At 47.6% G+C, this 12,136-nt stretch overlaps 1 protein-coding gene across 2 annotated transcripts in view; it reads left to right on the top strand.

Annotated features, from left to right (window-relative positions):
- Positions 1-12,136, top strand: part of RGS9 (regulator of G protein signaling 9) — a 70,679-nt gene that overhangs the window by 43,954 nt on the left and 14,589 nt on the right. For both annotated transcript variants that reach the window (XM_084751383.1, XM_084751382.1), the window contains exons 10-15: positions 659-688; positions 1,817-1,878; positions 2,652-2,765; positions 4,224-4,339; positions 10,081-10,168; positions 10,920-11,058. In XM_084751383.1, coding sequence (XP_084607509.1) covers positions 659-688; positions 1,817-1,878; positions 2,652-2,765; positions 4,224-4,339; positions 10,081-10,168; positions 10,920-11,058 — 549 coding nt within the window. The remainder of the gene's footprint in view (positions 1-658; positions 689-1,816; positions 1,879-2,651; positions 2,766-4,223; positions 4,340-10,080; positions 10,169-10,919; positions 11,059-12,136) is intronic.

Genomic DNA, 12,136 nt, shown 5'->3' with positions numbered 1-12,136 from the left:
TTCAATGGCTTGCCCAGTTCGACATCCCAGGCGTGGCCCAGCCCACAATGGGCTGGGCCCTCCCACACCGAATCACCAGCTGAGAAAGCAGTCTTATAGGCTTACCCACAGGACAGTCTTAACTGATGCGTTTTCTCAATTGTGGTACCCTACACGAGATAACTCCAGCTTGGGTCAAGTTGACAAACAAACACACATGCAGGTCAGAGGGCAATTTTGTGGAGTTGTCTCTCTCCTTTCACCTTTGCATGGGTTCCAGGGGCCAAATTCGGGCTGTCAGGCTTGCGATGGTGAGTACTTCGTATCTTCCCAGCCATATTCTGATCCCAGGCTTCCTTCTTCATCTCCTACTTTTCAGCTGTTTCTATAGACAAAATGGGAGAGCAAGGCCACGCCCAAACTTGCTCTTTAATCCATCTTGGTTTTTGGAATGAAGTTATAGTCATACATATTTCTTCTCTTGCTACTCATCTTCTTGCTAGTCTCTGGTGGTAGCACAGAGACAGGTGGAGATGGCAGCGATGGGGAATCACACCTTTTAAGTATGAGGAGATGAGCAGTTTTCTCACAGGCAGTGCCTTTTATTTTTCAAATGGACATTTGAACTGTATGGATTTAAAGGCACCAATTTAATGGCGTTTTCTTCTTTGTTTTGCAGAAACAAACAATCACTGCTGTCAGAAAAGAGGTAATTAAGCCTCCCGGTTCCACTGAAGCTTGACTTTAAAAAAATCTTCTAACAAATTATTGCATACTTTGATTTTATGCTCCGCACTCAGCAACGAAATGAGATCCATGTGTAACGTTCAGACAATTGTTTCCAAAATAATAGACAGCAAAGGATCCTTGGTAAAGTCTGAATGGGGCAGATGCCGAGGCTCGGGATGTGAAATGTCCCTTGAAGCCACGCATCTGAGGGATGGTGAGAGAGGACTGTGGGAGCCAAGGCTGTGGGGTCCACATCCCTAAGATGGACCCTGCTCTTACAAATCCATCTGGAGTCTACCCAGGGTGACAAGCTACCTACTTGGCCAGTCCCTGCAGGACATAAGCCTATAGCTCCATTATCCCACTTCCGTGCTCCTTGGGACAACCTCTGTCTCCCCCCTGCCAGCTGTTGTCTTTTCTCAAGCTGATGGGTTAAGGAGAATACTAACTGGAAGTCTGAGGCATGGGCCTGAGCCCTGTTGCTATGGATAAATGGCCTTTGGTCTTGGATCCACATGTAATATCAGAGTTCATCATATGCAAGGGTGGGGAGTTGGAGATTATTTTAGTTACCTTTCTTGTTGCTATGGCAACCTGACAAAGGCAACTTAGGGCTGGAAGGGTTTGTTCTGGCTCACGGTTTTAAGGGATACAGTCCACCATGGGGGATGGGGGGAGTCACAGCAGCAAGAACATGAGGCAGCTGGTCACATGGCATCCACAGTCAATCCTGTACCCCTGCTCATCTTTAGGGTGGGTCCTCCCATCTCAATCCAATTGAGAACACCCCCCCCCCCCTGCATAGACACGCCCAGAGGGTTGTCTGTCAAGTGCTTCCAGATCCCATCCAGTTGATAGTCATGATTAATAATCACAGATGTCAAGCCGGCGCGTGGTGGTGCACACCTTTAATCCCAGCACTCGGGAGGCAGAGGCAGGCAGATCACTGTGAGTTCGAGGCCAGCCTGGTCTACAAAGCGAGTCTAGGTCATCCAAGGCTACACAGAGAAACCCTGTCTTGAAAAACCACACACACACACACACACACACACACAGACACACACACACACACATCACAGATGCCATCTAACAACTGTCTCTCTTCCAGATCATGTATTACCAACAAGCCTTAATGAGGTCCACAGTGAAGTCTTCAGTGTCCCTTGGAGGGTATGTCTCTGAGCTGTCTTCTAAAGCAAGAGCAACGGGGCAAGAGCAACGGGTGTGCAAGGGAATGTCTGCTTTAAGTCAAACATGACAAGCTATGTGCAGATTGACTTTAGGTTCCAATGAGTCGTGGTTTTTGTTAATTACTTCCAATATTAGGTTAGGGGTCGGGCTCTCATAAAAAAAAACCTTCAAATAGCTTTTATACCTAAAATGTGCCATCTTCCCTGAAAACATGTCTGTGGGTGTGGGCAAAGTTCATGGCAGGAGCCCGTGTGTGGTTCTTCCTCACACACAGATGAGAGCACTGCCTCTTCCTCAGACGTCAGGAAAAGCATTAACTTCGAAGGTCCCACTTAAGGCCAAAGGGTTTGGGTAGTCAATTGAAGTTCCCAAACACAGGCAGTATCCTGCCAGAGAGGGAGTCCAAAGGGACAGTGGCCTTGTCCAAGATGAACACCAAGCCACAGACAAGCCAGGTCAGCTTTGGAGTCTTCTGATGACACATGGCGAGGCCGTGTTTGAACTAGGGACAGAAGGTCAACAAAGGAACAGGACTGGGAGAAAACAGTGTTACTTCCCAAGTACAGCAGGGCAGATCTTTCCAGATCACTGCCCATCCCAGGAGCTGTTGCACGTTTTTTCTGAGAAGGCAGTAATAAGTATGTAACTAAATGGATGCCCGCCAAGAGGGCAAGCTGGCCAGTCAGCCCACGTAGCCACCTTGTCTTCCAGGGCTGAGCTTCTAGAAAACCCCTTTTCTATCTGCTTTTCAGAATTGTCAAGTACAGTGAGCAGTTCTCGTCCAATGACGCCATGATGTCAGGCTGCCTTCCGAGCAATCCTTGGATAACCGATGACACCCAGTTCTGGGATTTAAATGCCAAATTGTATGTACTTCAAATGTTGGGATATTTTACAAGTCGTGTGTGTGTGTGTGTGTGTGTGTGTGTGTGTGTGTTTGTTCCCATGTGTGTGGGTGTATGTATTCATGTGTATGGAGGCCTTTAGTGGACATCAGGTCTCTTCCTTCACCCATCTACATTGTTTACTGAGCCATGGTCTCTCACTGGACCCTTAGCTCCCCAGGTCTGGCTAATCCAGCCAGCCAGCTTTCGCCAGCGATCCCATCTCTGCCTCCCGAGGTAGGAGATTGCAGGTGGCTGCCACACCTGCTTGGTTTTTTACATGGCTTCCAGAGATCGAAGCCGCTCTTCACACTTACACGGCAAATACTCTACCCACTGAGCTATCTCCCCAGCCCAAATGGTTTGTGGCTCAGTTGGTAGAATCCGTGAAGGCCCAGGTGCAACCCCCAACACAGTGTAATGGTTGTGCATGCCCGTAGTCACGGCACTTGGGGGGATCAAGACATTCGGGGATCCTGAGCTACACCACAAGTTTGAAGCCAACCTGGTACCCACAAGGTCTTGTCTCAAGTTGTTGTTGTTGTTGTTGTTTTGAGTTGTAATTCATATGTCATACAACTTACCCATTTAAAGCATACAACTAAATTGAGAGTAATGTAATCCCTATACCAATTGTTTTTTTTGTTTTTTTTTTTAAAAGAAATCTGCACTCTTTAGCTGTCATCTTTCCCTCTGCAAATCTGCATGCCCTCTAGCTCCTCTCTAGATGGCCACTAGTCAGTCTGTTTTCTGATTACGTGTATTCTCCTATCTTAGATTTTTCCTGTAGATGAAATCGTAGCATGTGTGGTCTTTCGTTGGGCGCTTGTCACTTCCTGCTAGACCTTATCCATGGCTGTAGCATGGGTCAGCATTCTGTTTCAGTTATGGATCAATGATGTTGCTTGGGTGGATATGTTACGTGCACACTCATTTATTCGTGGAAGGACACTGGGCTTTTCCTGAATTGTAACTATCATGAATGATGCAGGCGCAAACATTCATGTACCTTCGGGGTGAGAGGGAAATCTTGGTGAGTGGCAGGTGCCTGGCTGGTGGTTGTGACCATAGCATCTCTCACCCATATGTCACTGGAATTCTATCCTGGCTTTGAAGGTGGCAGCCTGACCCTTCATGGGTTGTTTCCAGGCTGAGTTTTTTTCCCCCTGATGTTTTTTGGCACCGAGGTCCTCAGCTCTGGGAGGCCACATCATGGTTGTGAACTCCAGGGGACTCGGAGGCTGCATCTTCCTAGTAAGTGGCTGCTTGGAGTGTGTGTCTGTGCAGAGGCTAAAGGGTAAAGCAGAATTGAGATCAAGTGGAGACTAAGGACCTCAGGAAGGTCGGAGGAGGCTGGTCCTATCACTCTCACCCAGGTCAGGACTGAGTACAGCCCCATGTCCCAGGGAGTATTGGATTTACCAGTCATCGTCCTTGCAGGGTGGAAGTCCCAACCAAGATGCGGGTAGAGCGATGGGCCTTCAACTTCAGTGAACTGATTCGAGACCCCAAGGGTCGACAGAGCTTCCAGTACTTTCTCAAGAAAGAATTCAGTGGTGAGTTCTCTTTTCTTTTCTTCCTTCCTTCCTCTCTTCCTCTTCCTCCTTCTCCTCCTCCTCCTCTTCTTCTTCTAAAGCAACTCTAACTTTAATGCCCAGCCTAGGCTTTTTAGAGTTTCCCAATGGGCACTTCCATACTTTTTAAAGGCTTTTAACCATGGCCTCTTGCTTTGCCAGGTGTAAAAGTCCAGACACTTCCTTCTCCATAGGCTCAGAAAGACACTGCAGTTGTGGGGAGGGGGATTATATCGTCTCTACAATCTGCCTTAGCCTCACTCACAATCCCCAAGGCTCGGTCTCTTCTTGGATTCCCTCACTTCACTGCCCAGAATTCCTCTAATCTGCTCCCTTAGCCTCTGGCTCTTTAGGTCAGCTTCAGAGATCAGGTAGCTGAACAAGCCAGCGCCCCCCCCCACCCTTACCCCCGCTTCTCTGTCAGCCCCTATTGTCTTTAGCGTAGAAGTTCTGCATATTCAACACAATCATGGATATCTTTTCATTTGTTTTTAAGATTTATTTTATTTTTACTTTTTTTTTTTTTTTTTTTTTTTTTGGTTTTTCGAGACAGGGTCTCTCTGTGTAGCCTTGGCTGTCCTGGACTCACTTTGTAGACCAGGCTGGCCTCGAACTCACAGCGATCCGCCCGCCTCTGCCTCCTGAGTGCTGGGATTAAAGGCGTGCGCCACCACGCCCGGCTATTTTTACTTTATATGTATGGATGTCTTGCTAACACTGTGTGTCTGTTGGCACTGTACATGTGCATGCAGTACCCATAGATGCCAGAAGGGGGCATCATACACTCTGGGGGGAATTGTAGGTACAGGATTGTGAGCCTCCATATGGGTCCTGGAAATTGAACCCAGGTCCTCTGGAAGAGCAAGAAGTGCTCGTAACTGCTGAGCCATCTCCCAGTCCTGCAGAGATCTGTTTACTTGGATCCAGCAGAGGACGGGTGCCTTTATAATTGTATTGAGTTGCAATTGCTGTAGTCTTGAAAGCGTCCCAGGGGATTCGAGGCATACAGTGCAACCTCCTAACAGGGTTTTTTTTTTAAGCCTTCAGAGTATGTGGACTTCAGTGGAGGAGGGTCTGTCGCTAAGTGTCTCATCCACCGAGAAACATCTGGTAACGCGGTGAAGCCAGATCAGAATAGATTACACATTCAATTTCTTCATACCTTTGCTGAAATACTGGCTTTTATGGGATTCATTTATCTGTTTGTGGACTCCCACCTCTGGGGAGCTTCATGATTGGGTTTGGGACCCTAAAGCAGCTAGTCTGTGGACTTGCTCCTGAAGCAAATTGTACTGGACATGCCTTTTTAGTCAAATGGCGGCCAGAGACAGAGCATTGCATTAGAACATGGATTGCTGTAAATCATCCTCTCTGAATAAGCCTAATTGCATAATGTAATAACCTTCAAAAAGATGGATGGGAAAGGAATGTACTCCGAAGCGCCCAGTGACAAAATGGAAATAGTGCCATCTAGTGGCAAATAGATAAAGTGCATGCTGAGGTTCACCTGCTCATTCTTCGTTAAGAGGTAGCAAGCATCCAGAAAAAATTCCTTGCATCTTTGAAACCATATTACTGACTGACAGACTCCTCGGGATATTCAGAAGGATTCATGTATGAACGGGGAGTATATATCTTAGTTAACTTAAAACTTAAAATTTAGGTATGACCCATATGAAATTTCATACCCTCCCTTTTTAAAAATGTAGTTTCATGTAACCCAAACTTAGTTCAGATTCACTTTGTAGCTGAGGATGACCCTGATGTCCAAATCCTCCTGCCCCACTCTCCCAAGTGTCCTTATTTATTTATTTATGTATTTATTTTTTGAGATACCAGGTCTCTATGCAGCCCAGGCCGGCCTCAAATTCGTAATCCTCCTGCCTCAGTCTCTGAAGTGTTGGGATTGTGTAGCCTACCACCCTGGGCTCAAGCTAATGGTTTTGTTGTTTTATACCTTCACCAAGCCGTACAACTGCCAACACTAGCTAATTCTACAGCAGCTCAGAGAGAAACACTTTACCCACTGTAAGCCATTTCCGGCTCTTCCCTCTCCCAGCTGGCTACCCAGGCCTCTCCTTCAGCCCCTATTCTGCCCGCTTCTTGTGATGGGGACCATGAGGTATGCGACCTTTTGTTACTCAGCGTTCTCCACTCTTCTTTATGGCCGAAACAGGTTCCATTGTGTGAGCAGAACCACATTTGTTCATCCATCCATCAATCCATGGGGATTTGGAATTTTAAAAAAGGATTTATTTGTTGTTGTTTTTTTTTTAATTATGAGCATGGGTGTTGCGCTTGTAAGTTATGTATGTACTCCCTGTGAATGCCTGGTACTCACAGAGGCTAGAAGAGGGCAGCAGATCCTCTAGAATTGGAGTTATAGATGGTCATGAGCCACAGTGTGGGTGTTGCGACTTGAACCTGGGTCCTCTGAAAGAGCAACAAATGCTCTTACCCATGGAGCTGTCTCTCCAGCTCTTGAGTTTGGGTTGTTTCCGGCGTTATGAATGCTGCAATGAACATTCTTATAAGTGTCTTAAGGTATTTATTTAATGTTTTTAAATGAGTGTGTGTATATATTCCTGTGTGTGTGAACACACATGTATGTGTGGGTACTTGTACATATGTCTGCCCTTGAGTGTGGAGGCCTGAGAGGTTGACCCCAGGAGTCCTCCTTGATATCTCTCTCTCTCTCTCTCTCTCTCTCTCTCTCTCTCTCTCTCTCTCTCTTAATCATCAAGGCAGGGACTCTCAGTTGAAACAAGTCACACCAATATGACCGGCCTGGCTATCCAACTGTCTCCACCTCCCAAAAGGTGGCATTACAGGCAGGTTGCCATGGCAACACAGCATTAGGTGGGTTCTGGGGATCCAAACCCCACTCCTCACCTTTCTACATCACTGGTTTCATGGGTTTCAAGCTACTTCCTTGACTCCTCATCTAAATTCTTTCTTAGTAAGAATACATATAACATAAAAATCTACCATCTTAACCATTTGAGTTCACACTTTAGTGAACAATAAGTGTATCCACATTTCCAGAGCTTTTTTTTTTTTTTTTTTTTTATCATCCCAAGTTGAAACTATGTGTTTGTCAGCTGCTAACTTCCCATCCTCCTGCCCCCTAGTGGCCACTGTTTCTTGTCTGTCTAGGTTTGGCCACCTCGTGCAAGTGCAAGTGCAATCATGGAATCAGTCCTTTTGTGTCTGGACTATTTCACTTGATATAACTTCTGTTCTAGTCAGTATTCTGCTGTGAAGAGGCATCATACCACAGCAACTCATAAAAGAAAGCATCTGATTGGGGCTTACAGAGGTTTAGTCCATTATCACCATGGTGGGGAGTGTGGCAACATGGAGAGAGAGGAAGAGAGAGAGAGAGAGACAGAGAGAGAGAGAGACAGAGAGTCAGAGAGAGAGAGAGAGAGAGACAGAGAGAGAGAGAGAGAGAGACAGAGAGACAGAGAGAGAGAGAGACAGAGAGAAAGAGAGAGAGACAGAGAGAGAGAGAGAGACAGAGAGAAAGAGAGAGAGACAGAGAGAGAGAGAGAGAGAGAGACAGACAGACAGACAGACAGACAGAGACAGAAACTCTGGGCTTGGAATGGGCTTTTTGAAACCTCAGAGCCCACCCCCAGAGATGCACTTCCTCCAACAAGGCCACACCTTCTAATCCACCACGCCCTGTGACCAAGCATTCAAGTCTATGAGCCTCTAGGGATCCGTCTCATTCCAACCACAGTGCCTTCAAGGTCCACTCATGCAACATCACATGTTTGCTCTCAGTTGCTGTGATAAACGGAACCAAGAGCAGCTTAGGAAGGAAAAGGCATATTTACTTCACAGTCCCAGATCACAGTCCACACTAAGTGCAACTGGGGGCAAGAACTTGAAACAGCTGAAACCACGAAGGGGTACTGCTTACTGGCTTGCTTCCAGGCTAGTGTTCAGTTACATTTCTTATACAGCCCAGGCCCACGCGACCAGGTGTGGCAGCAGACAGTGTCCCACAGACATTCCACAGGCCAATCTGATCGAGGAACCCTCCCCACCCCCACCTCAGTGAGAGTCCCTCAGGTAGCTCTGGCTGTTTCCAGTGTAGCTGAAACTAAGAGATTCTGTGTCATCCTTATTGTTGAACGTATTTCATGGCAGACGTATCTGTAAACTATGGGTGCTGTTCCTCCGTGAGCTTTTTGAGTTGGTTTTACTTTTTGCCTTTTGTGAATAATTGCTCATTTAATTTAGTCTTAAGTGATGAACTGTTTTTTTCCCCTATAAAAGCAAGAGGTCTTGATGTCAGATCAATTGCCTATTAAAGAAAAGCATTGGACGGGCCAGAGAGATGGCTCAGTGGTTAAGAGCACTGTCTGCTCTTCCAGAGGTTCTGAGTTCAATTCCCAGCAACCACATGGCAGCTCACAACCATCTATAATGAAATCTTGTGGACAGTCACACATGCAGGCAGAACATTGTATACATAATAAAATAAGTTTAAAAAAAGAAAAGCATTGGCCTGTGATTTCTGGCCAAAGAATATCTGACTCTGTAGTTATGAAACAAATTTTAGTTCGTGTACAGTTGTACAGCCTCCACCAGTCTGACGTAACTGAGGGCTTTCAGGGAATACCGTGGAAGCAGAGGAGAGGGTCCTCTTGGTATCGTGGCACTTCAGACTGTGTATGCACACACACACACACACACACACACACACACCCCACACATACATGTACACATACACACACATACACATAACCACGCACCCTTACTTGCTTACTGATGACACAATCTTTATTTTCTCATGTAAAGTTAATACTTGGAATCGTACCAACACGTACAGATCTTTTTTTGGATCAATGAATAACTGGGGAGTGAATGTGAAATTGGGACGATATGAAGGATTTTGAGGATCTGTTTTTTCCCTTCAGTCTAGAGGGGCAAAATCCCTCTGGTTCTTGTGACACTGAAGGCCCCCTGTAACCAGGTGTCCTCTAAGCATTTGTCATGAGCTGACAAAGCCTCCAAGGGCACAGAAGGTGGGGGTCCCTAGGCACAGTCAACTAAAGCAGACAGAAGTCACATGGTCGTGCGGCCAAGCAGAGTGTAGGACGCTGTAAGAGTGGAGCATACATGCTTATGAGCCTGTGTGGGTTGCTCTGGGAGTGTTCGCTGCAGACAAATTCTCAGCCAAAAAGAGTATGGGAGCTGTTAAGCTGGCTGGTAAGTGGGTAAAGGTGCTGGCTGCTAAACCGGATGACACCAGCCCAATCTCTGAGGCCTACATGATGGTGACAACCAACTGCGCAGTTTGTCCTTGAAGCTCCACGCTCATGCCCACCCATGAACAAACAAGTGTCAATTTAGGAGGGCATGTGGGAGAGGCTATTAGGAGTTGTGCCCTCTGTATTGGAGGGCAGAGCAGCACCCACGTTGTGAGTGGATAGCTGCTTCAAGCATGGTGGGAGCCAGTCCAGTTTACGGCAGAGGACACTTATAGGCCAAGCCATTGCTGGGACCCATCTACTCCCACACCCTAGAAGTGAGGCGTCGTGGCTCCTTCTCTCAGGTGACAATGCAGTACTTTGATGTCCCTGTGCTCAGTGACTCGTCTTGCAGGAACACTCAACAAGCGAGTTGAGCTACCCTGACCTTCATTTCCTCTTCTCTCCACTCATTTCCTGCCTGGCCGCCGTCTCCGTGGACCCGTCCTCCCCACGCAGGGGAGAACCTGGGATTCTGGGAGGCCTGTGAGGACCTGAAGTATGGAGATCAGTCCAAGGTCAAGGAGAAAGCGGAGGAGATTTACAAGTGAGGATTGGTCGAATCTTGGGGAGCACTTCCCTCATGTGGGTGGGATGAGGTTGGGAGTGGGGAGGCGGACCCACACCCTTGTGGCTGCCTGGGCTCTGGTCAGCATCACCCATTGGATGTGCCATGCCCTAAGTGCCTCCCCGGTGTTTGGGAGGTTTGAGGGTTCCTTTAAAGGAAGGAAATCAAGTGAGACGGGTGGTGGGATTCTCCTATTCCCATGGATTTGTGTCCAGGGATTATGAAATCAAGGCACCCTGAACCACAGTGCAAATCGTGTGTGTGTGTGTGTGTGTGTGTGCATGTGTGTGTCTTCAGGGGCCAGAAGGTGGTTCTGGATTTCCCACAGAGCTGGAGTTTCAGGCACTTGTGAGCCAACTGCTAGGGATTCTGGGTATTGAACTCTTGGTCCTTTGCAAGAGCAACAAGTGAGCGATTTCTCCAGTGTCCCTGGGTGTCGATTCATCCTCTACACAGACCCCCGCCCCGCCCCACCCCTCCTCCCAGGTCCACCCCACCAGCTGCTGGCTTGGTCCCCTAGAACATCAAGGTTAGACATTCCATCCCCAAGGCCACTATGGCCATATTCTGGCTTCTGGGCCAAGTTGATTGACAACCCCTTCAAAGTTTAAACTCTCCAGTGTCTCCTAACCACCATGGGCCTGTTGCGTGGGCTCGTCGCCCTTCGCACCTGCCCACCTGCGCACCTTGCTTATCTCCTTCGATGGACGACATCTCCGTCCCTCCCCAGGCTGTTCCTGGCGCCAGGCGCGAGGCGATGGATCAACATAGATGGCAAGACCATGGACATCACCGTGAAGGGGCTGAGACACCCCCACCGCTATGTGCTGGATGCTGCACAGACCCACATTTACATGCTTATGAAGAAGGTAGGCAGGCCTGTGCTGAGCATGAGAATCTGAGAGAAAATAATTTCCCTCTCTCTCTCTCTCTCTCTCTCTCTGTGTGTGTGTGAGCATGCGTGCTCTCTCTGTCTCTCTGTCTCTCTCTGTCTCTGTCCCTCTCTCTCTCTCAGAACAACTTGCTGTCAGTTCTCTCTCACCATGAGGGTTCTCAGGCTTGTTGGCAAGTGCCTTTATTCACTAAGCCATCTTCCTGGCCTAATTAATTTTTTAAACTTTTAATTAATTGATTGTGTGTGTATATGTGTATATCTGTTCTCTCCTTCTACCATGTGAACTCTTCTCGGATCAAATTCAGGTCATCAAGTTTGGTGATTAGCACCTTTGCTAAACTTACAACTTTCGGCAAATCACTTCAGCTGTTTCTTAGCATGTTTCTCCCCAGTGGGTGTTCCCTGTGTTTTTTCTTTCTAGAAGATCTATAATAAGATCTGTTGAATAGCAGTCCTCCTTAGCGCATTTTAAAACTGTTTTTGACTCTTAAAAATGTAGTTTTCAGGGCCTAGGGAGAGGGCTCAGTCGGCAAAGTGCTTTCTGTGCAAGCATGAGGACCTGAGTTTGTTTGTTTTTTGGTTTTTTGAGACAGGGTCTCTCTGGTTAGCCCTGGCTGTCCTGGACTGGCTTTGTAGACCAGGCTGGCCTCGAACTCACAGCGATCCACTTGCCTCTGCCTCCTGAGTGCTGGGATTAAAGGCGTGTGCCACCACCGCGTGGTCCAGGACCTGAGTTTGTATCGCCAGCACCCACATCAAATGCTAGGAGACAGAGACAGGAGAGCCCCAGGGGCTTGCTGGTCAGCGTAGCTAAGGCACCTGAGCTCCAGGCTCAGCAAGAAGCTGCCTCAAAAATAAAGTGGGGAACAACCAAGGAGGACAGTGTTGGCCACAACATACATATGCGCAGATTCACACACTGCCTTCTGACACATGCATGCTAGCCAGGATCAGGCAGAGACGTCTCATGTCTGTCTGCAGTGGACTATGTATCTCCAGAGGCCATGTGGTGACAAGTGCCATGTGACTCAATGGCTTTATTATCCCTATTC

Source organism: Acomys minous (assembly GCF_964271855.1).
Source record: "Acomys minous genome assembly, chromosome: 12".
NCBI classification, from domain to species: domain Eukaryota; kingdom Metazoa; phylum Chordata; class Mammalia; order Rodentia; family Muridae; genus Acomys; species Acomys minous.
The sequence above is the reverse complement of the archived record's forward strand: the minus strand, read 5'-3'. Positions and strand labels throughout refer to the sequence as shown.